The sequence below is a fragment of the Mastomys coucha genome, unplaced genomic scaffold (assembly GCF_008632895.1).
Source record: "Mastomys coucha isolate ucsf_1 unplaced genomic scaffold, UCSF_Mcou_1 pScaffold6, whole genome shotgun sequence".
Lineage (NCBI taxonomy): Eukaryota > Metazoa > Chordata > Mammalia > Rodentia > Muridae > Mastomys > Mastomys coucha.
The window spans coordinates 117,145,293-117,170,272 of NW_022196912.1; the positions used below are offsets into that span (position 1 = coordinate 117,145,293).

The window sequence follows — 24,980 nt, forward strand, 5'->3', positions numbered from 1 at the left end:
TCATTCACACTCTAATAAAAGCAGAAGTGGACACAAACACCTGCAGCTGCTTCTTTGATTTTATCTATTCAGCCACCAGGCCACTTCAACTCTCCTAGGGGTGTCATGTTTTACCTTATCATTCTTTCCTCTCACTTCCATCTTAATCTCTGGCATCCCAGGACAGCAGGTGATGCTGAGTCCCATCCCTCCCTGCCAAGGGTCACAGGGGCTGGTAGATTTCATTCTCAGGCTGGAGGGAGGCAAGATCTGGGCCAGGAGGCTGTGTAGAAATGTTTGATTAGTGGAGGGAGATCACCTTCAGCATGGACAGTACCCTCCAGAGGTGGCACTGGTATAAAGAGGTCTGTGACCCAAACTATGTGGCTGCCTACCTTCGACACTTCTTCCGGAAGGGGTGTGTCTACTGTTGTACTCCAAAGACACCAGAACCCAGTGTATTTAGCCTTCTAACAGGAACTTAACATGAGTGATGCCCCAGGGCTCTCCCTGGCATTCAGACCAGACTGGAGAGAAAGGAAGGGAGGAAGGAAGGAAGGAAGGAAGGAAGGAAGGAAGGAAGGAAGGAAGGCAGTTAGTTGCTTATATTGAGAGAGCATTCTATCCCGATCGTAACAGAGTGCTGGGGGCAGAACAGTCACTCTTCGTTTGTGATTGCCCTTGGCAGAACTGCTTCCCTCTCTTTGCCCAGCTATCTATTCTGAGATAATTAGCATTGAAAAGTTAAGGGGCTAGGTGTATGGACTGAGGGTTTCAGTACCAGACGTATAAACCGAGGGCACGACCTTGCTGAGGTATGGCTAGCCCGAAGGTTTTTATTGTAGATAACGGAGGAAGGAACTACTGGAGGTATCTGAAGAATCCAGAGCAGAGTGATAAAGCAATAGACTGAACATGGCTAGCAGACTGGGCTTGGCTATGAAAGAAGAGAGAGGGAGAAAGAGAGGAAGAGAAAGAGTCAACCAAGAGAGAGGGAGCCAAGAGAGCATAGCAAAAATACCAGTTATTAGGAGAAATGAGAAGTGAGGGCAGGGTGGAAGCCCATGAGCTGGAGAAATTTAGGGTAATGGGGAGAGTGAGGAGAGCCAGAAGGCCAGCCAGCATGGACTCTGACATTTATAATAGGTGCTCGTGATGCTGAGGAAGCCCAGAGGCCAGCATGCACTTTGGTATTCTAATTGGTACCACAGATAGCCATTTGTCCCTTCTACCAAAGGTACGGAAATAGCTCCTCTGGCAGAGGGGACCCAGCTTCACAGGTTCCAGGTGAATGCTGGCTTTCATCTAAGCACTGGACCTGGCAGTTGGGAGGTAGAGGCAGAGGTATCAGGGTACCCTGGCTGGCTACAGAGTGAGTCTGAGACCGTGTGGACTATATGAGACTTTGTCCAAAGAAAAGAAGATGATGCTAAGAAGCTAGTGGCTAAATAACCTTTGCTTTCTAGAGCCCAAAACATCTGGTGCTGATCACCTATCAGTACGTGTAATGCCCTTCCGATGATTTAGTCCTGAGTATCGGCTAACGTGCAAACTGCCGGGAGGTTTAGCATGTAGAAGAGTGGTATGTTAAAGGAACTGTAGGAGCTGGCTTCAGAAGGTCAGAATGCACCGATGCTCAGGTCAGGAAAAGAAAAAGGAAAGGGGCAGGCAGGAGAGAGATTGCTCTGGTTAGGAACACTGCCTGCCCTTGCAGAGGACCAGAGCTAGTTCCCAGCATGCACGTCGGGCAGCTCATGACCTCTGTAAGCCCAGTAGCTTCGTCTGGTCTCTGAAGACACCTGCACACAATACAAAAAAATCAAAATAAATCTTAAAAAGAAAACTGGACCGGACATGTGCCCCAGATGCTGTCTTCCCCTTTAATGGGGTCTCATGTCCAATGGCCTCTGCTTTCTTCCAACCAGTACACACCCTTTGACATACCTGAATCCTCAAGGTTGTTTCAAGGGTATCAGCAATCTCTACCCTCCCATCTTCCCAGGGTGCTAGCCCTTGACTAAACCTTCCTAACTCTTTTCTCCTAAATATTGGCCTTTGGGTAGTGAGCAGATGGCTCCTGTAACAGAAGGAGGGTAAAATAGCAATTCCTTTCCCTTACTTCACGGTTGAGGGAACTGAGGGTCGGAGCTGGGCTGTGACTTGGTGGAGATACAGGGACGAAGATGGATCAGACCCATTGGCTCAGCTTTGTTCCCGTGGTTGGATGGAGGAAGGAGGTGGACAGAGGGATGACCTACCATGTTGTGACCTGTGTTCTGAACTCTGATGGGGGTTGGGAGCTCTGTCTCTGGAGAGATTGTTGTCTTTAAGCCCCCATGGCTGTGGAGATGCTACACCCAGACCCAGGATTCATATCAGAGTCCTGGGTGTTGATGCAGAAACACAGCTCTGACTTCAAAAGAGACACAAGATCATTTATTCTGAAGCCAAACATGAGTGACTGTGGCTTGGGAAGACCGATGTAGGTTGCTCCAAATTCCATATTCCTCTGCAGTAACAATTCCATGAACTTCCACGGAACAAAGAAAAGTAAAATCACGACAGTTTTCAAGTTTGTTGCTAAAACATCGGGTAAGCAGTTTACTGAAAAGCTGAGAGATTTCAGCCCTAGGCCTTGGAGGCGCTCTTAGCCTTTCCTTGGTGGGATCCAAAAGATTTCAGCTATTCATCACAGGGTGTTAGGTTGGAGATCAGTGGCTCTCAACCTATGGGTCAGGCTCCCCATAGGAGGGCATATATCGGCTAACCTGCATGCCAAATATTTACATTATGATTCATAACGGTAGCAACATTACAGTTATGAAGTACTAATAAAATAATTTTATGATTGGGGAATTATATTAAAGGGTAGCAGCATTAGGAGGGTTGAGAACCTCTGGGTTAGACACAGGTAGGCAGGAATGGCTGTCAACGCGGCTAAAGATAGTCCAGAGTAGCTGGCAGTGGTGGCACACACCTTTCATCCCAGCACTTGGGAGGCAGAGACAGGCAGATTTCCGAGTTCGAGGCCAGCCTGGTCTACAGAGTAAATTCCAGGACAGCCAGGGCTATACAGAGAAACCCTGTCTTGAAAAACCAAACCAAAACAAAACAAAAACAAACAAACAAAAAAAACTTCAACAACAACAAAATCAAAAACAAAAAAACCCAGATAGTCTAGGGTAAGTTTAAATTAAGATCTGAACCTGCAACATTCCACCCTCTCCATAGACATTAGGGCTCTGATCAGTTAATCACTCTTGGAGGGAGTTCAGTGACAGTCTAAATCTTTGCAGGAACTCTTGGCCACGTAGATACACCTCACCCCTAGAGCATGTTGATGTGCCCAGACTACCTGGCTTCTCAGAACCTGTGTCTCTTCCTCTAAGATGGGACATCATGCTTGCCTCATAGGGGAACCAGCCTGAGGGCCACCCATGCGTGGCCATCACAGGCAGACGCTTGTGATGAATTCCTGTGAGACTCTCCGTCAACAATGATCTGTCCTCCTTCCAAGGGCCTCTTGCCCAGCAGGATGACCATGCTCCAAGCAACAGAGGAATCCTCGAAGATTCCACAGAGCTAAAAGCAGACAGCCTCACCCTTTTATTCTAGTGAGACTTTGGGCCCAAACTCCTGCACCTCAGTTTCCCAAATCTGGACCGAGAAAGTGACATTTTCTGGGCCCAAACTCAAGCCTTTCAAAAAGATGTTCTGGGCTGGGGCGGTTGCCTCTTGCAGGCCCTTGGGGGCTCATTTGCATTCTTGGAATGAAATGTTGACTGTACTTCAGGCTCAGCCACACATTAAAATGCTCCTGAGGGTTTGTTTTGGAGAAGGAAGTCTGCAGTGCCGGCTGGCAGGCCCTCCACCTCCTCTGAGAGAGCAATCAGCCCCCTGCCTCGGCTGTAGGGAGGAAGGCCTGAGCCTGTGGCCCTGAGAGGCACTGACCAATGAGAGCCTCGCCCCAGGGGCTGTCTCATTTTTATATGTAAATAAATCATTTCCAGAGATTGCCCAGATCCCAGCAGGTTGCTGCTAAAATGTTTGAAGTGGATCCTTTGCCACTGTGAACACTGTTGAGCATTATTACCAAGTTTGGATGTTTTTCTCTGCTGATTTCACAAAATCACCAACCTTTTTTCCATGAGCTCTGGCCTCTCTGCCATCTAAGATACATATGTTTTTGGGGCAGACTGCTCACCACCTATAGGTTTCCTGTTCTGTCGCTCAACCCTCCTGATCATCAGCAAGGACTCCTAAAGGATCCGGATCCAAACTTTTTCTGTAGCTTCACAATTTGTTCTGGTGCACGGGACTACTACGTCTGCAACCTTTTTGCTAAGGTTTCTAAATCCCAGCACCTAACCCAGCCCACCGCTCCACACTCATCCACTCCCACCCCTTTTTGGTATGCTGTGACCCTGCTATCCTCTATTGGTTTTCTGTCCCTCCAATCTATGGAAGCTTGGGCGGGGACAAGATATCTGGGCGGGGCCAAGGTACATAGGCAGGGCCAGGGTGTGTGTGGGGGGCCAAGGAACATGGGCGGGGACAAGACATCTGGGCAGGACCAGGACACATGGGCGGGGCCAAGGTACATAGGCAGGGCCAGGGTGCATAGGAGGGGCCAGGCGCATGGGAGGGGCCAAGGTACATAGGCAGGGCCAAGGTGCTTTTTTCTCCAGCCTCTTTCTTGAATGTCCCACTCATTTCTTTAGGGTTCATTATTTTAGTCATCTGATGGTCAGACTAGGAACATAGGTGTCTCTTTAAAATACCTTCATTTCTGCCAAACCAATGATAAGAAGGAACTAGTGAAACAGAAAGGAAACTGTCATATTCTAGGTTGTAAGAACACATTTGTACTTTACATTGTGTCTTAGCTATTTTTCTATTGCTGTAATAAGAGCAAGGCAACTTACAAAGGAAAGATTTTAATTGGGCTCATTGTTCCAGAGGGGCAGAGTTTATGATGGTAGAACAAGGGTACAGAGGTGCAGGTGGCTGGAGCAGTAACTGAGACCTCATATCTCCATCCCTAAACACTAGGCAGACAGAGCTAACTGGGAATGACATGGGTATTTTGAAACCTCAAAGCCCTTCCCCAGTGACACACCTCCTCCAATGAGGCCACACCTCCTGATCCTTCCCAAACAGTTCCACTGACCAGAGACCAAGTATTTGAATATATGAGACTATGGGGGCATTATTCTTAAGTTCACTAGCAAATGCCTCTACTTCCCTCAGTCATCTCACAGACCTATATAGTGTGTTTTGAGTTACTTCTTCTTAAAGGCATGGAGTCAGAGTCTAGATGATATGATGATGATGGTGGTGGTGGTGGTGGTGGTGGTGGTGGTGATGGTGATGATAGTTATGATGGTGACCTGGACACAAATTTCAAATCTACATGGAAAGGAATGGCCCCAAAGATAACAGTTTGGAAAAAAAATGAACTCTGAATGTGAAGACAAATGGGAAGACCTTTATTTCAAGACAGATTAAACCCAAAATAAGTAAAAGTGATAGAGGTGCTAAGGGAATGTTTCAGCAGTTAAATGCTTGCTTGACAAACTGTGAGGACCAGAGTTCAGCTCCACCAAATCCCCCTGCTGGATAGGCATGGCAGACTCCCTGTAATTCTGGCCTCAGAAGGCAGAGACAGGGTGAACTGGCTAGCAAGACTATCCATATCAGTGAGGTCTGGGTTTCTTTGAGAGACCCTGCCTCAAAGACTAAGGTAGAAGAGTGACTGAAGATGATACCTGGCCTTCATATCCAGGTGCTCTCTCTCACACACACACACGCGCGCGCGCACACACACACACTCGCATGCACAACTGCACACATGGGACTCCTCTATACACACACAAAAGAAAAATCTAGAAAGGATTGAAAATGGCAGGAAGCAGGGTGGCATTGCTATGGGTCTAGTTTGTCCATCGTTTGCAGCCATGGATTATTCTTTCCTAGGACATGGAACAGTATTTTTCCTAATACTGACATCGTCCGCATCCTGGAGTTGTTTACAGCATTTACAAAGGGAACTGCCACAGCATCATGTGTCCAGGATTTAGGATATAAGCTGATGACAGCTCTTGGGACAGAAGCAGGAATGGCCACCAACCTGAGAGACTCAAAAGACAGCAAACAGGCTTTTGGGGCTGCTGTCTCAAAGAGAAAGAGGCCAGAGATGAAACCCCAACTTAGCCTTCTAGTACCCTCCAGCTTTGTGCCCAGGTGGATGAGAGCCCCAGAGAGACAAAGGTGAAGGTTTCCTTGAGTGCCCACCGCAGAGACCCTCCTTCTAGGGCAGTATAGGAAGGTAGATAAGGTGGGAGGGCATGTTAGAGCCAGGATCCCTTTGTGTACAACTCACCCTCATGTAGTACGAGGGCAGCCAGGATGAATAAGGACCACTGAGCACATGGACAGGACCTGGAGCCCCATCTCTGTGAGAGACCAGTGAGCCCACCATCTGGGTGCCGATGCAGGGATTCAGCCTCCCATGGGCCTCCTCCTCTCCTCTCAGCCACAGGCACATGATTTACAGTGTAGGTGTTGGTGAGGGGGGAGGAAACCTCAGTTACATTCAGGACTTAGCTCCAGGATGCAGACATCCCGGGTGATGGACAGCAGGAGTTCAGATTGTAACAGGATGTGCGCTAGATGAGTTGTGTATATTTCAATCTTGGTCCAGTGCCTCATGCCCAGTCAGTTGGCCGGGCTGCATCTGTCCTGATTTAGGGCTCTGTCCCTGCCAACTTGAGCTGGGGACTGAACTCTTTAATTTGCTGAGTCCACAGCAGGTCTGGAGTCCTAGGATCTGCCCATGTCTGCATTGGAGCTGGGTCTTCTGGGTGTATAAGGGGAAACCGAGGCACAGGAGGTAAAGACATGGGAAGATGGGCCTTACCAGCCATGGTGGGTATGAGAAACACAAGACTCCAGGGGTCTGCAGAGTGCGGGAGTTATGTATGGAGTACTTATACAGTGGGCAACACAGCAGTCCTGGCTGAAACTGACATAAAATAAACTGTCATGCCTCTGTTGTGGGTGTATCCAAGAAGTCAGCATGGTTCATACGAGGTAGAAATTGTCCTATGTCCTTATTAGCTTTATAATGGAGACATTCCCTGTCAGATCATTCTGGAAGGCCCAGAGTAGTAGGGACTTGTGGAGCCATCTTATCTGGCCTCTTTTTTTTTTTTTTTTTTAAATCGGACAAAGAAAGCAGCTAAGGAACCCCCACAGTTAGCTTTTTTGCACTGATTTGGAGGACCCAAGCTCGGGCCCCTATGCTCGTGCAGCAAGCACTTGGCCCACTGAGTCATCTCCCTATACACCCATACCTGCAGGGAGCCATCAATAGGGGAATCTAGAGCAGAATCAAATCCACCCCACTAATGGTGAGCCCCATGCTTGCTCTCAGTGTTTGTTTAATCGGTCAGTGAGATGGGAAGGTCATATAGACTGTGGGGTACAGGGGACATTAGACTGTGGATACAGGGGACATTAGACTGTGGATACAGGGGACATTAGATTGTGGATACAGGGGACATTAGACTGTGAGGTATAGGGGACTTTAGACTGTGGGTACAGGGAACATTAGACTGTGAGGTACAGGGGACATTAGACTGTGGGTACAAGGGACATTAGACTGTGGGTACAGGGGACTTTAGACTGTGGGTACAGAGGACATGCTGCTTGTTCTGTCATTTCATATGAGAGATACCTATCCCTTCTAAGATGATGACCCTCACCAGACTTGTCCATGTGCCAGAGGATCCACCAGATGAATACTGTCCTGCCTGCCACCCACTGGGACAAATTCAACTTCTTCTGAGTGGGATTTAAAGAGACATGGATGGATTGAACAAGAATCACGCAGCTGTCAATGGTGGTGTTTGGTCAGCCCAGCCAGACACTTAATGCCGACCTGACATCCGAGTCTGTCATAAAGCTTGGGTCATGGCCACAGTTAAGAGGAAGCGGTTGATGCTGGGAATGAGTCTCCTGGGGATGCTGCGAGGATGAGGGCTGGACTGAGCCCAGCCACTTCTCATTTCTACCATAGACATTCAGAGGACTTGCTACTTTATGGAGAAAGCAAATGAGAAGCCCAGGGAGAGAGAGATGCGGCACAGCAGAGCATCCTGGAGCTCTGGCACGCCGTTTCCCATTCTCCCATCATCTTCAGGGAAGGTGACATTCCAGGTGCTCATCCTGCAAGGACCTGGGAGACTTGGTAAAACAGAAACTTTGCACAGTTACAGTAGACTCCAGTCTAAAGAAGGAGCCATGTTGTGGGTAGCAGAGCAGTCCAGACTGAAACTGGCTTAAAATGAACTCTTCTGCCACTGTCACAGGTGTATCCAGACATCTGAGGTAGACATTGTCCCGTGTTCTTACTAGTTTTATAGTGGATCTCTGTGACAGATCATTCTGGAAGGCCCACAGTAGAAGGGACGTGTAGAGCCATCTTATCTGGCCTCTTTTGTATGGGATAAAGAAGGCAACTAAGACAGAAAGGAGAGAGATCACATGCAGAACTGGCTTCAGGACCGCTCCTTATTGGCACCCTGTGTTGTCTGTGCCCCTATCTGTGGTCTCACGTGGTCCAGCCATTGCCCCATCTGGGACTGACTTCCACTTCTGCATCTCGCTCCTTCCATCCACATGTGTGTCAACCAATAGCTAGGGATTCCCAGCTGGCCACATGTTCTACTCACCTATCTGGATTCACCTTCCAAAATCCAGAGTCCTGTGCACTCAGCCCAAGCCCACAGAGGCTGCCTACCCTACCCCACTGTGAGTCTGTGTCCCAAGGACCCCACACCCCAAACACATCAGGCATCTGGCATTACTTCCCACCTTCTACCGTCATTCCCCTGGGTGACAGCAATGGTCACTTGTCCTTAGTTCCCTGCCCTGGTAAAGATGGATAACCTTAGGTCCCCTGTGCACCTCTGAACAATCCTGCCCACTTAGTGTGGCTTGGAAAGTGCATGGATGTCCAGGTCCCTGTTTTAGTCAGGGTTTCTATTCCTGCACAACATCATGACCAAGAAACAAGTTGGGGAGGAAAGGGTTTATTGAGCTTACTTCCACATTGCTGTATATCACCAAGGAAGTCAGGATTGGAACTCAAGCAGGTCAGGAAGCAGGAGCTGATGCAGAGGCCATGGAGGGATGTTCTTTACTGGCTTGCTTCTCCTGACTTGCTCAGCCTGCTCTCTTATAGAGCCCAAGACCTCCAGCCCAGGGATGGCACCACCCACAAGGGGCAATTGAGAAAATGCCCCACAGCTGGATCTAATGGAGGCACTTCCCCAACTGAAGCTCCCTTCTGTGATAACTCCAGCCTGTGTCAAGTTGACACACAAAACTAGCCAGTACAGTCCCCGACAACCCCGTATGTGACACCTTCCCTACCAGCTGTCCACAGATCTGCTCTCCTCATCCCCGCAGCCCCTTCTTCCTCCATCTTCACCTGGTGTCCTTTCCTCACCCTTGAAGAGTCAAACACATACATACATACATACACACACACACACACACACACACACACACACACACACACGTCCAAGAGCTGCTCCTCTAACCTCAAAGTAGTTTTAATACAAATAGAGTACACAGCCCTTTCTGCTGTCTCAAGGCCATCCTAAGGGGACATATGCTCCCAGTTCTCTCTGGGATGGTTCCAACTGCAGCCCAGAACATTCTGGAAAGATCGTCGACTGAATAAAGGTGATGTTTACATAGGAATAACCTGAAATCTCTTCTTTTGTACATGAGCCATGGATAAGTACCATCTTCTAGCTGGGAGTGTTCATAGAGAGGACCTCATTACATACTCCACTCCACTGTAGCCACTGGACCCAGTGTGGGTGGGTCATGCCCCTCCTCCCAGGCCTCTGTAACTGAGCACAAACATGGGACCCTGGTGTGAGAGGCATCACAGTGACATTGCCCTACCTCCCAGGGTAGGCAGATGACAAAGGCAGGACTTTGCCAGGCTGTGACCTAGAATTCCTGTGTTGTTCCCCATGTCCTGCTAAAATGGCAGGAGGAAGCTCCTATGATTTGTCCATTCCCTCAGACTGTCTGTATTTGACTCCCTAGGGATGCACATGGGCAGTGCCTTGCTAAGAAATGTCCAGAGCACCTGGGACCTCATGCTACCTACCTCAGAGACACTCGGTCAGCATCTCAGATCTGGAAAGTATTGGGTTAAGGAGGCTCTGAGGTGAACATGCCAGCTTAATGTCTGGTTTGAAGAGACATCGCAGCCTCTCTGTCCAGCACCCATTCATTACAGCACCAAGTCCCTGGACTTTTAAGATGTGAATTTCCCTTGCTGTTCTAATTAAATTTGAATGGGAGATATGCTGACCAGGGCTCACTCCACTCCCTTACAACTGGAAGAGAAGCCTGGATCTTTGGACCAAAAGCCCAGTTTAGCAATGTCTGTGCCACCTGGTGGATGCACTGGGAATTGCAGACAGGTAGCAGTTGGCTAAAACCCGAGCCCCCGACCCAGCAAGCAGTGTGGGCCAAAAGATAATCCCATTTTATTTCTGGTAGACACAAACTCACAGATGTGTCAGTGATCTTAGGGGTCTGTTCCATGTGATTAGGGTTTAGAAATCTAGAACTGTCCAGTCAAAACTGATTGATTGCCTTCAAACAACTTTAGGGCTTTTCTGGGTCTTCATTTCCCAACTTATAGGTGGAAGAGGAATTCATTCTCTGGGCTCTGAAAACCTTTTGTGTTACAGCAGGGACACACAACTACATTTCACAAAGATAAGATCATTCTTTTGCAATGATCTGAGCTTTGCTGTCTCTGTCCCCTGCTTCTCAGGATAGAAACAGGTGGCTGTGGTGAGCTGATTCTGGCTGGCATATACCAGGGCCTAAAAAGATGGTCACTAAATCACACTAGACACAGAAAGAGGTGTGGCCAGCCTGCGGCCCCGCCCAGTCAGGCTCCATATCTTCATTACTGTGCTAACGGTCACGTGGCCTATGATGACCCTCTTACCTGCTCAGCCATGCATGGGCAGAATCTCTTCCCTTCCGTTTGCCATCACCAACAAATGCCAGCTGCTTTCCTCCTCCATTTCAAAAAAGTGAGACCAGGACAGGGACTCCTGAGAGCTGAGGGCAGGAAAACTTGCTCAGTGGGTGACCTGGGGTCTGGAAATGGCAAGGGCAAGTCTCAGACCGCTCAAATGCCAGGAAGGCCAGGCTGCTGGTGCTCGGAGTCCTGCCTGCTTTTCCTCCTTATTCTTCTTGGGGAAGTTTGGTGACTACAGAGAAGGCCAGATGGCAAATGGCAGATCGCATTGTTTTGAGTTAAGCTGTTTGGACAGAGCATTAGAATGTGCCCGTGTGCACCTTCCCTTCTCAGGCTGGAGTGGGGATACCTTGGGTCAGAATCCTACTTCAAGGATCAGGGGTAGGTGTACTGCACACCGCATCAAGGCTAAGGCTTGCAAGTAGTGGGCGAAGGACCCATTTTCCTTCTCCCTGCCTCTGACTTCATGTACATGACATCAAAGCCCCAAGGCAGGGACAGTAAGCTAAGTCTTGTGGAGCTATTTGCCTGATCTACAAACTAAGAATGCTTTTTGAAGGGTGAAGAAGAAGAAGGGGGAGGAGAGAGACCATGCCAAACCCTAAGTGTAGCCTTCCACAGAGAGTGTGCAAGGCCTCTGCCCCAGGACAATGGAACCATATAGGGAAGGAACTGAATAGTCCTCCTTGACCAGCTGCCTGAGAAAGAAGCAAAAACACCTTCATGGTGTCCCCCTTGGCTGTAAAACTTAGGGGTTTTAGTTTCAGTCAGAGAGACAGGGGCGTAATTTTGAGATGTAGGCATTGCATCTTAGCCTGGGTGAACTAAGAGGAAGTTTTACCCTTAGATTCCTGGGAACAAAAATCTCATTTTATCCCCTAAACCTTAAGTCTGAGGTGAGGCAGGAATAGAACTGTGGTACCCCCAGCGTGCCCTAGGATTTTAGCCTGCAGAGGGCTGGCACGGGGGAGAGTCGGGCACTAGGATGATCCTGGGGACACTGAATTCTGGAGCCAGACATACCTGCAATCTACTCTACATTGGACTTCTTGGATTTTAAGAGCCAATAAGGTCTCCCCTTTCTCCACCACAGCCTGAGACTGTTTCTGTTGCATGACATTAAAAAGATTGCTAAAATGTTTGCTCTTCAGATCAAAACAGCTCTAAATCTTTTGTTAATCATTCAGGGAGAAGTGACTCACCACAGACTTCGATGCTCAAGTGCTGCTCTCAACATTATGATACAAATCCGAACAAATAGACCCTTCCAGGTATTTAAAGTGACAAGAGCCAGAGATGCTAAGAGCCTGTCTCTTCGAGTAATGACCATTGATGGTCTGATTGACTGTGGGCATAAATTCAGGCAAGCCTGGCACAGAGCTGTGCTCAGAAATGTGTGCTCCACTGTGTGCAAATGTATATACCAGCTGGAAGGGCTCAGAGAAGTCTCACCTTCAGGGTCTTTGTCATCCTTCCTAGAAGGAGCCCTCAGAGGTGATGGAATCAGGGGCTACCTGCAGAGAAGAACAAAGTGGGAAGAGATGAACCTACTAACCTGCTGTGCATCTGTAGTAGTGGGCTGAACATAAAGAAAATGCTTCTTTGTCTGTTTGTGTACATGCCTGTGTGTGAGAGAGACATAGAGAAGTACAGAGACAGAAACAGAGAGGCACAGGGAGGCAGAGATAGAGAGACAAAGAGAAAGTCATACACACAGAGAGATAGAGAGGTTGACAGACAGAGACAGAGAGAAAGACAGAAAAATACAGAGACAGAAACAGAGAGACAGAGACATAGAGAGAGACAAAGAGGCAGAGATAGAAACACGGGGAGGGGGAAGGGAGAAAGACTGAGACACTTATGGGTAGGGAGACGGCTAGGCTGCTAGAGTTCAAGTTATACTTGGGATTCATCGTTTAGGCCAGGTGTGCCATGAAGTGACCTGAACCACCTGTCTCCATGTATCTCTGCCAAACCCCAGCTCCTTCCTGCTGAGTTCAGAGACCAAATCCAAGCCACCCAGAAAGACAAATGTCCTTGATTTAGCAGATACAAATGGCTGCTGTGACTCACAACCCATGATGGGCATGCTCTGCAGCCTGGCATGCTGTCTCTTAACTCATGTGTAACCTTTGCCTTGGAGGCTGAGCAGCTCTGGGGTCAAAGCCGACTACTGTCTGGGACCTCTACAGCCCTCCATGGTTCTGAAAACACATCTTCCTTGGAGGTTGTGGGAGGGAAGGAGATGGTTGTGAGTCTGAAGGGATGGGGTGCAAGGACCCGAGTGGTCTCTGTCCCCTGCATCTTTTTAGGACAGACCCTGAGCCATCATGTGTCCTTTTCAGTCCATACCTGGGAAACACTCTGAGCTTGGAGCCAGCTGTCTGTTCAGACAGGCAGGTCTCAGTTTCATGGTTGCCATATTGGGACTACAGAAACAGACCCAATGACCAGGCCAAACTGTTCCCAGACATCAGGACCCAGCCCCTATGCAAGCTGTAAGCCCCTCCCCATTGCTGGTGCCTGAGTCACTGAGGGGTGACCGTCACACTCTCATGTGTCCTATCTCAGTCCTGAGCCTCAGCGCCCACCATGCAACCCCCCTCACTGGCCCATCCTCAGTCTTCATCCCAGGGTACCCAATATGTAATCTTTACAAGTGACTGAGGATCCTTATTGGCATTCTACCCAGGTTAGTCTAAGATGAAGGTCAGTTGGAACAAACTCTCCTACCCTTGCTCCCTCAACAGGGGCCACCCTGGGAGAATCAACACCCTCCCAAAGGCTATCCCATCTGGTAGACTCATCTGACACCATGAGCAACCAGCTTTCACCCAAGTTGCCTACCTTTGACACCCAGCATATGGAGTCTGGGGCATACAGTAGGTGCACAGTAAATCTGAGTTTTGGTTAAGCTAGCCTAGAGTCATTGTGCTGGTTTGAATAAGAATGGCCTGTTAGCCAGCTAGGGAGTGGCACTATTTAAAAAGATTTGAAGGATTAGGAGGTGTGACTTTGTCAGAGGAAGCCAACAAAGGGGATAGGCTTTGAGATTTCAAAAACCCATGTCAGAATCAGTGTCTCTCTCTCTGCTTGGCAGATTGGATGTAGGTCTTGGCTACTTCTCCAGCCTGCCTGCTCCTATCTTCCCACCATGATAACAACATACTAAACCTCTGAAACTGTAAGCAAACCCCAGTTAAGTGCCACCTAAGTGTTACCTTGGTCATGGTGTCTCTTCACAGCAGTAGAACAGTGACCAAGAAGCCACTGGGTGCCTACCTAGAACCAAGAGTGTTTCTGGCTACCACATGGCTGATGCCACATTCAGCTGAGTTCAGATCTTTTCTAGCCTCAGGCAGAGGACACCACCCCATCTGACTGGGTGATGAGGCCAGGACCTATTTATTCGACATAGTCTCCCATCGGTGAATCAAGGGGGACAGGAAGAATTACCCTAAGTCATTTACTGCCATGGCAAGCATTCTGTGGTCATTGCCGTGGCATCTGAAGAATTTGGTCAGCACCAGAACATGTTTCTGTCCTGTAGCCTTGAGCATCTTGGTGCAGCTGTGTTTGTGATGATCAAGGTCCTCGCTGGCTGTTGAGATACTGGAACTGTACTACAGCCCTAAGGTGGTCTGGGGGCTTAACATGTTCCCTGTGTAACTCTTTTCTCCAAGGGATAGGATGGAGATGGCACAGGAACAAGACTGCCGTCTGTTTAGGGATGCTGTAGGAAGAGGAGATGATGCTCTGTCTTGTCTTCATAGCTGACGCTGTTCCATTCTTGGGCATCCTTTCTTGAACCCCTTCTCTGCCTCACTGGCCCCATAATGCTGCCTCTGGGTCTCACTAACCCCAAGAGCTGTGTCCTTCCCCCTGCCTTCCACGCTCAGCTTTCCAGCTTGGGGGTCAGGAGCATGGGGCTCCCCTACCATCAGGAGCACGGACTCCCTTTGACCCACTCCATAGTCTGCAGCTGCCAGGCTGTGCTTAGAAAAGAACACAGTGCCCTCTGCTGGCTTCTAGCTACCTCTGGTCACCTCTGAGCTATCATGAAGAACTGGACTGAGAGGTCAGGGCCTGTAGGGACAGATGTCTCCTGTGGCTGCTTAGAAACTGCAGGTCCTACCTTCCTGACTTGACATCTCTTAGGGCTCAATTCAGGATCCACAGTTTTCAGGACAGCCCTGAGCCTTCAGCTCTCAGGTTTTCTTCCTGCTTCCAAACAACACATAGAAATAAGCCATGTGGTTGTTCTATTTTGTCTTATTTTCTGAAGATCTCACACATGCTAGGCAGGAACTCACTCACTGAGTTATAGCCAACTTCTAATTTTTTTTTTCTGAGAAGGGCAGGCCTTGAATTTGCAGACCTCCTGACTCAGCCTTCCAAGTCGTTGGGCTTACCAGCCTGTCGTACTGATCCAGCTGGTTATAACCATGCCATCTTCTGTCACCATGCTTTTCTGAGAAAGAACTGAGGGGCTGCCGGCCTGGCAAGCCCGGAGCTTGCTGGTAGCCGGAAAACTTGAGTGATCCCGTGGGCGCCCCCTTGTGACTAGCCAAGGCTGAGCACACAGAAGAGAATCCTGGAGGTAGGTTCAGAGGAGAGGGAGTTGTTGTATTTTACTATTATTATTTAGATGAATGCTTGTTTTCTGAGGGGAGACAGAAAGGGTGTGGATTTGAGAGGGGATCTAGGAGGATTTGGGAAAGGGGAAACTGTAATCAGAATATATTATATGAAAAAAATCTATTTTCAAATAAAAGAGGGAGAGATGGAAGAAAAAAGAAGGGGGAAGACATAGTAGGTCTTGAGAAGCAAGATTCCAACTATCAGTCCACCAAGTTGCTTAACGAAAGTCGCTGTACATCTCAGCGTGTTCCCTCATCAAATGGGATGGATGGGGTGGATGGCTCTGATGGGTGGCAGAGCCAATCCAGCCCAGAAACAAGCACTCTGAGTGCCTTGCCTCCATATCCTCCAAGAACAGGCCAGGGATCACAGCCTGAGGGACAGGAAGAACTGAGGTGGCTCAGGGGGACCACCCAGCTGGTGAGAGGCAGGGCTAAGACCTGAAGACAGGCGTGTGACGTCAGAGAACCCTGCCCCGCCCTGTGTGGCAGGAACAGACAGCAGGAACAGTAGCCCAATGAGATGGAAACTAAGGAGTGGGTTGACAGGGCATTTGTGTGCTGGCAACTTCACAGACAGAGACACTTGAAGTGTGTGAAGAAATTATGGCCACCACTCAATTTGTTATATCAAACTCACTTTTTCTGGGAAACCTGGAAGTTTTAAATTATCCACCCACCCATCCATCCATCCAACTGCTCAGTCACTATTCACTTCTCCTTCTCATCCATTCATTCACCCATCCAACTCACCCATCCTTCCATCTGTTCATCCACCCACTCACCCATCCTTCCATCCATCCATTCATCATCCATCCTTCCATCCATCCATCCATCCATCCATCCACCCATCTACTCATGCATCCTTCCATCTATTCATCCACCCACTCACCCATCCTTCCATCAGTCCTTCCATCCATCTGTCCATCCACCCATCCATCCATCCATCCATCCACTAGCCCATCCTTCTATCCATTCATCCATCCACTTACCCACCCACCCATTGATCCATTCATTCATCCACTTATACATACATGCATACATACATACATATGTATGTACATACATACATATGTTTACCAATCTGTCCACCTACCAATCCATCCACACACCTACCTGTCCACTCAACTGCCTACACATTCACTCACACACGCCTCAATCCAACCTTGCCTCGAACTTGAATGGACACTTTTCCTTCTAATAAGCAGAAAATTGTTAGAAGAGAGTCACTAAATCCATGTCAAGGAGAAGGTCTTACGATCCACTTCTCATAGTCAGGAGCATGGCGAGATTTTTGGATCTACTCTACACTAGCATGTGTGTGAAAGGGGCTATGATGGAGGGGTTAAGAAAGGAGGAGATAAAAACCAAGATGGGGGAGGAGGGAGGTGCCTGAATACAAGGGAGCCTCTTCTTTGGGAACACGTCCAGGGGTCACCTAATTCCAGATGATGCTCAGCATCTCAGGATCTATCACCCTTTAGGGTTAATGGTCCTCAGATGGTTTCTCCAGTGTGTGTTTGATGCCTGGTTTCAGGCTGCCATCTCTCTGCCAGATGTCAATTTTGTGAGTACTTATTTGCCTCTGGAGACAGCAAGATCACCACACTGAACACACTGGAGGCAGGTGCGTGGTCATTTCTACTACTGTTCCTTTTGAAATACTTACTGCCAGGAGGCAAGAGCTTCTATGGAGACGGTGGCATGTGTTTGCAATGTGATGCTGTGCTGAGGGGAATGGTGTGCCCAGGGGTCAAGTCAGGCACCAAAGGGACACTCAGGAGTCAGCTGACTGTTTTACTTCATGTCCCATTCTTTTTATGCAAGTATTCACTCAGGCACTGTACTGGCTGGTTTTGTGTGTCGACTTGACACAAGCTGGAGTTATCAAAGACAAAGGAGCCTCCCTTGAGGAAATGCCTCCATAAGATCCAGCTGTAAGGCATTTTCTCAATCAGTGATCAAGGATGGGAGGACCCATGCTGGGTGGTGCCATCCCTGAGCTGGTAGTCCTGAGTTCCACAAGAAAGCAAGCTGAGCAAGCCAGGGGAAGCAAGCCAGTAAGTAGCATCCCTCCATGGCCTCTGCATCAGCTCCTGCTTCCTGACCTACTTGAGTTCTAGTCCTGACTTCCTTTGGTGATGAACAGCAATGTGGAAAGTGAAAGCTGAATAAATTCTTTCCTCCTCAACTTGCTTATTGGTTATGATGTTTGTGCAGGAATAAAAACCCAGATTAAGACAGACACCCAGCATTTATTATGTGCCTCATGAATACAAAATGCAGGAAGAACTTAGCATTTCTTTCCTACCTTATATCACCCTATTCCTACAGTGACCTTCTCCCGTGTACATGACACTAAACTTCTCACTGTCTTGGCACCCCAGAATGCCCACACTCTCTAGATCTGGGTCTTCTCCTAGGTTGTGACTGCTGTCATGTATGACACTCAAAAGCTATTAGAAAGACAGGCAGTCAGGGAGGTGGAGCTTGAACCCTCCCTGGTTCATCCTCTTACCAGTGGTTAAGACACCTATCCTCCTTGAGCCATAGTTTTGTCTGCCAAGTGTGAGAAAATAATGGAATCCATCCCACAAGGTGGTTGTGAGGATAAAGTAGCATTGGACATGTGGGGGCTGGAGAAATGCTTCAGCAGTTGAGAGCACTGGATGCTCTTCCAGAGGACCCACGTTTGATTCCCAGCACCTACATGGTAGCTCACAACCATCTGTAACTCCAGTCCCAGGGGATCCAATGCCACCTTCTGGCCTCCAATGGGCACTGCACACACATGGTGTACAGATAAACATGCAGGCAAAATAATCATATCCAAGAAATGAAAGCAAAGCAAACTTAAAAAGGAATTTTTGAATACCATTAGATGTATAAAATGTTTACTATGGTTAATACCTGGCTGGATGTTGATTGATATTAGTAAGGGTATAGTCAAGTATGGTCACTGAGCCTGTAGTTCTAGTCTTTGAGAAGCAGAGGCAAGAGGATCACATGTTTCAGGTCAGCCTGGGCTATAGAGGGAAATCTTATTTCAAACAAAAACAAAAACAAAAAACAAAAACAAAAACAAAAAACCAAAACAAAAGCCTGTTGAGTTGAACAGATGCATTCTCCCCTGGGAAGCAAGAGATCTGGGTCCTGCTTAAAGGAATGTGTGTGTGAATAACCACCGCCCTCCTCCAGTGTGCTATTAAAATCACTTGATTTAAAAGCTTGATTAAAATGGCAGGAGTTGGATTACTAAAACTCCAAGCTTTGCACCCTGTCATCTTCACAGGGAACCAAGGACCTGGCATCCAGAGACCATCACCTTCCATCCTCAGGGCAGACATCACTAGCTGATCAAAGTGTTCCAAATTCCATGCTGGCCTTGGAATTGTTCCACAAGGCTCTTTGGAGGCATCACCAATCAAATCCGAATTGACAGTTGAGATTAAACTGACTTCTCATTCCTTCTCAGTGCCCTGACTGGGACAGGGCACAGCACAAGAAGGGCAGGAGAGGACACAGATAAGGTGAAGTGTCTGTCTGTGGTGGGTCTGAGGGTGAGGGTACAGAATGGTATCAGGAATGTGGGGCCAGGACCCATGGGGGACAGAACCCTGGGGCACAAAGCCACAACTACCATACTGCCTGTGCTACACCAATCTCAATGTACAGAGCATACTTGCTCCAGCTCCATGGAGAAGCAAGAAGGGCAGGGTGTTCGCTACATACCAAGCAGCCTTTTCTTTTCGTGGGACTGTGACTCCCTCACCTTAAAGGCAAGGGATCTGAGACACCACTCATTGCCATAAGCCTTCACCATCACTCATTTTGCCATTTTCATAGTTCATGCCTCAGTGACCTCTATAGAGCATGGGCAATGGCCCTGTCCACCTGCATGCCACACAACTTAAACTCGAGTACTTCCCCAACATCAGAGAGCAAACAAGGCTTGCTGTGTGCATGCTCATTCCTGTCAAATTCCTTCTGGAAGCCGGCCTCCCTGAGGCCCTGTGTAATGGAAGGAGAATAACCATCTCGGCCTGGAGCCTGTTAGCCTTAGACAGCAAGTGAGGGTAAATCCACCCTGATTTATATCGGGAGAAAGCAAAGCATTTACCAACTCCTAGTTAACACCCTGCCTCTGTTGCTGCAGGGACTGACCACACCAGGCTGTAACTATCCGTGGTCACCTGAGGTCCCAGCAGTTCTGTGGGTACAGTCATACTGGGGGGATCATTGTTCACCATGAAGTCGGGCAGCCAGGGCAGGAAGCACTCGTCCCAGCAGCCGAGGGAGCTTACTTCCACCCGACGCCTCCAGTTCCTACTCAGGCTGATTGTGGTTGACACTCGCTGCGGGCTGGACTTTGATAGAAATGCTGCCGTTACGTAAGGGGTTGCATAAGTCACCCTGTGATGCATGTCCCGTATTAACAGAGCTTCTGGCAAGCTGCTGTACCTCAAGTGGCCTTTGCATGTTCCTCAAGTCAGAGTGATTGGCCGCACTCATCCCCAGAGCTGGGGTGGTCAGAGTAAGCCAGCCCTCTGGGCAGATAGAGTCCCTGGGGAAATTAGGTCTGGTTCCAGTTGACAGCTGTCAGACCGCAGCATATTGGGATGTCACAACCAAAGACTGGGATTTGCTGCCAGCAGGAAATCTGTCATCCCGGCCCCTGCACAGTGGCTCTTCATTGGACAGAATTCTTGCATCGGGGGAACATTTAACACACATTCCCTTATTCTCTTAGGTCAAGTAGGATTTTTTCATTCCTGAGATACTGGGTACCGGTCTCAGAACTGGCAGTGGGGGCTCCCCAGCACCCAGGAATGAGGAGGGGAAGGTTGGCTGGCACCCTGCTCTCTGGTTGGCTTAGTCACTCTGCTCAGCCCATTTGCCTTTGGCAGAGCTTGGCAGAGGCTCCTACCTGGGTCCAACCTGGGGCCTGCCCCCTGCTGTAAATGCCATCTCCCTGGGGAAACAAGACAATCTTGCTGATCCACTGGTGGCAGCTCCAAGGGTCCTTTGTCACGGATGCCCTCTACTTCCACAATCCTAGGACAAACCCACAGCGAAGCCCTCACTACCCTTACCTTACTAAAGTTGGGCTACAAGCAAACAGAGCAAATCATTTCCAGTCAACAAGACGCAGCTCTTCCGTGGCATGGACAAAGCAGTTACTTTCAGAAACAAGAAGCCTCCCCATGCCAAGCCTTCATAGGACAGAGCACATCAAGGGCTCGGGAGGGTCTGGTGTGCGCTGAGCTGGGGCTTCACCACTGAACTATCCTATCCCTCTCTACCCCAAGCCTGGAAAGACATTTTAAGACTGGATTCCTGCAGAGCCCACGACCATGAGAAACATGGAGAGAACACTACAGTGAGGTGCCTAAAGGGCCCAGGCATGCTGCTGCCTCACAGGAAGCTGAGCGGCCCACAGCAACATTCTTGGGAGCCATCTTTTTCTAGGGAGGAAGGTCCACAGGTCACAGGCCAGGAGCAGAAGAGGCCAGAAACGGGCCGGATGTGTGAGGCGATCTTCCAGCGTGTATGGGAGATAAAGGGGAGAGTCCTAGACACATGGAGTACACACTAACTGCCTCAGTGTCAGCCGCCAGGGTTCTGAGAACAGCTGGCAGGAGCCTAACCCGGGGGCCACAGAATCCCAGAGTATATCTCCAGCAGAGTGTACCAAGGGTTTGGAGCATGAAGAATGGTACCCTCTCTTACCTGTCAAGGTGGGCTGGGGCACGCTGCAGAACTTCCCCTTCCAAAGCCCTGAAGGCTAAGATAGCAGAGGCCGCTGCAGAGGAAGCGGAAAAATGTGATGGTTGCCACCACAGGGGTCATAATGCCAGCAGCACACCCTTGTCTGTTCCGCTCTGGCTCTGCCCAGAGAACATGTGGAGCTCTTGGGGTGAGAGCTGCAGCTCATCAGCCCTGGGCTGTCTCCTCTGGAGGAGGGAAGCTCGGCTACTCTAGCCAGGTGTCCCATCCTCACAGCAGGTGCCTCTTGGTGCTGCTCCTAAGAGAGGAGAGGGAGTATGGGGGGGGATGGGGTCCACTGAGCTGGCTAGCATGGAGACCCTGCCCGTGAGCACTTCCCAGACAGCCTCCTTCACCGGGCTGCTGTCAGTCTCACCTTCTTTCTGGGCCTTTGATGGGCAGGGCCGCAGCAGCCTGGGCTCCCTCACTTGCTCCAACTGAGCGGCCCTGCTTGCAGCCCTGCCGGCGTTGGCACGGTGACAGTAGCCAAGTGTGCAAACTTGTGCCATTGTCCCTGGGCCAGGGGGAGCCATGGAGACTAGCTAATATGACACAGGAAAATGTTTGCTGATGGCAATTCTATGGGCTTTGTCCACCTCTTTCTCCATCATGACGACTCGATTTAAGTCCCTAACTGTTTGACTACAAACGCAAGGGGACCGTGCAACGCCACCCTTTTGTCCGGCTGCACTGAATGGGCAATTCAGGCTTTGTGCAGCTCAATTGAGGAAGCAAACATAAAGACAAGATTCCTGAGAGCCTCGGCTCCCTTCCCATGGATATCCCAGCACCCCTCAGCCAGCCTGTCCAGTGCACCTCTCCATCCAGCCCAGGGGACCCTTTAGGAAGGGCGATTGAAAGAGGTGAGAGACACGAGGCCAGAGACAGAGTCAGAGAACATACACTCAACACTCAAGGGCAGAGGGAAAGCAGCCCACCCCCTGCTTACCCCATCCGATTGTCTGTCTGCACTGGAGCATGGCAGCTGGAGGCCTGAAGTGTCTAGGGAAGGCTGGGTGCCTGTCTCACTGCGCCCAGCCCTCCTTGATCCTGAATGCTTTTTACACACACACACACACACACACACACACACACACACACACACACACGACCCTCCCTCAAGAAACCAGGGTACTGAGGTCAAGGGGAGGAGGGGGTGTGGAGACTGGAGAAAGTGGGGCTGAAGGGTAGAAATTTACCGGGAAATGATTGCATTTGGGAGCTGTCTTTTTTTGTGATGGTCCCCATGGTGACAATTTGTGACGGCAAAGAATGTGGGACCGGGGCTCCGCTGCCTGATTGGGATGCTTTGTATCTGGAGAGGCGCTCCTGATTGGCCTGAGGGCCCCCCAGCTCCGGACTTGTCCTCCATTCAGCCCACTCAAGGGCTGTGCACAACTGCTTCTCATCCCGCACGGAGCTCACTGCACGCCAGCTCGCCAGGCTTGCCCGGGGTCTACGGTGGGGAACCTGCCGGCCACTTTGGCGGGGGGGCCCTGGCCTGCACCTTCGGTCAGTGTGGAGTCCCAAGTGGTTTGGCCTGGCTGGGTGGAGGGCAGGGCGAGAGTGGGCTAGAGCCTTGGGGGAGGGGCACAGTACTGTGGGTGGTGGCCGAGGAGGCATGAAATTGCTGCAGATGCTTCTACAGGGGAGTCCCTGCTGCCGGCAGCCCGGGGATGAGCCTTGAAGGCAGGTCTAGATTAAGTGCTAGACAGAGATCCTGCCTGGCCCTGTGTGAGAGTTGGGGGTGGAGCGTGGGGACTACAGAGGGGGCGGGGTGGTGGGAGGGGAAGGCCACCACCAAGGAGGGGGAAGGGGGCTTGGCCTTCTTTAGAGAATTTCTTTGGTTTTGAAAATAAAAACTTGAATGGTGAGTCTTGCGCGCTTGGCCTCACGATATGTGGAAGATGGGACCAACTGGGAATGTAGCCCCAGCAATGCCACTTGTAGCTAGGTGGCTTTGAGCAAGGTGCTTGCATTTTTCTGAGCCTTGACTTCCAGAAGAGGGCAACAGACCCCAGAAGACTGAATCAAATAGTTGGGCACCTGTCTCATCTCAGATAGTCAAGAGGTGCCGAAGGACTCACCAGCATTGTGGATTCTGTTTGGGACAGAAGGTTGCCTGGGTGGGGAGATGCGTGCATTGGGTCCTGGTGACCCCGGGGAAGGTGTAACTGCTCTGAGGGACTCCAGCTGTCTATTGTGTTCCCTAGGTCTGCCCTGTGCTCTCCTCCAGAGCCCGTGCTCTTCATGGAAAGCCCTGCACGGTTCCCGTGGTGATGGCAGCTGACAGCGATGTGAAGATGCTTCTGAATTTTGTAAACCTGGCGTCCAGTGACATCAAGGCGGCCCTGGACAAGTCGGCACCCTGCCGCCGCTCTGTGGACCACCGCAAGTACCTGCAGAAGCAACTCAAGCGCTTCTCTCAGAAGTACTCGCGGCTCCCTAGGGGCCTGCCTGGCAGGGTGACGGAGCCCCACCTGCAAAGGGGGCCTGAAGAGAGGCCTGGACGGCTACCCCTCCATCCCTGTCCCCAGTCCAGCCCTGGTGGGGGTGGGAGCTGCACAGAAAAGGCCCTGGGGACCCCCTTCAGGGAGGAGCAGGGCTTCCGGGGGCTGAATCCAGAGGCTGCTAGACCTGGCCAGGTGCCCATGAGGAAGAGACAGCTGCCTGCTTCATTCTGGGAGGAACCAAGGCCTACCCTCACCTACCCAATGGGGCTGGAGGTGGGCCTGGCCCCCAGGGAGGCATCTCTGTATGAGAATAAGAAAAATTGCAAGGGTCTGGAGTCCCTGGGGCCTGAGACTGTGCCACTGCCCATGTCCCCAAGGGTACTAGCTGACACGGAACCACTCAAGATGTCTGGGGTATCCTTAGTAGGCAGTCTCGATGCTTGGAGCTACTGCCCTTTCCAGTACCATGGACAGCCCATCTTCCCCGGTCTTCCAGGGGTCCTGCCTCAAGGCCCAGTACCTGGTCTGGGTTTATGGAGGAGAAGCCCGGCCTCACCTGTGGAGCTGGCCCACTTCTGCAAGGATGTGGACACCCCAGGGCCAAAAGTGTACAGACCTGTAGTTCTGAAACCTATCCCGACTAAGCCAGCCATGCCTCCCCCCATCTTCAATGTCTTTGGCTACCTCTAGTTTATCACCCTCAGCCCTCTCTCTCTCTCTCTTGGCCTCCAGGATGGGGTCAGTGACAAGCTCTCCATGTGAGGAGGGGGCTGGGCAGGGGTCTGGACAAGCTGCCTCAGGGACAAGGCTCCTCTGACAGGTACCTATTTGGAGCTTGCAGCTTGTGGACCAAGGCACAGGAACCTCTTTCCTCAGGAGACCCATCTCCCTGACCCTGTGGAAACCATGGCAGTGGGATCCTAGTGTGGCAGCTGTCCATTACACACCCGTTCAGTTGCCATCCACTGGGGGTGGGGGGGCATTTCACTTGTTCATTCTGTTCTTTGTAAATATTGAGAAAGTTGAAAAAAATAAAGATTTCTTTTGCAGTTTCCA

The 24,980-nt window shown here is 50.1% G+C and overlaps 1 protein-coding gene and 1 long non-coding RNA gene across 3 annotated transcripts; one reads left to right on the top strand and one right to left on the bottom strand.

Annotated features, from left to right (window-relative positions):
* Window positions 1–801: 801 nt before the first annotated feature.
* LOC116080644 lies at window positions 802–22,952 on the bottom strand. The gene is made up of 5 exons (XR_004114515.1): window positions 22,421–22,952; window positions 21,436–21,508; window positions 12,518–12,579; window positions 11,030–11,145; window positions 802–1,778 (listed from the first exon to the last, which is right to left on the bottom strand). It is a non-coding gene; the product is annotated as an uncharacterized LOC116080644 (long non-coding RNA).
* Fam181a (family with sequence similarity 181 member A) lies at window positions 19,125–24,980 on the top strand. Of its 2 annotated transcripts, none has more exons than XM_031357108.1 (2): window positions 19,125–19,235; window positions 23,685–24,980. In XM_031357108.1, exon 2 carries the CDS (start codon window positions 23,751–23,753, stop codon window positions 24,612–24,614), a length of 864 nt encoding a protein of 287 aa, XP_031212968.1. In that variant the 5' UTR covers window positions 19,125–19,235; window positions 23,685–23,750; the 3' UTR covers window positions 24,615–24,980. The 2 variants fall into 2 exon arrangements, with proteins under 2 accessions (XP_031212968.1, XP_031212969.1); XM_031357109.1 differs by lacking the exon at window positions 19,125–19,235 and adding an exon at window positions 22,774–22,983.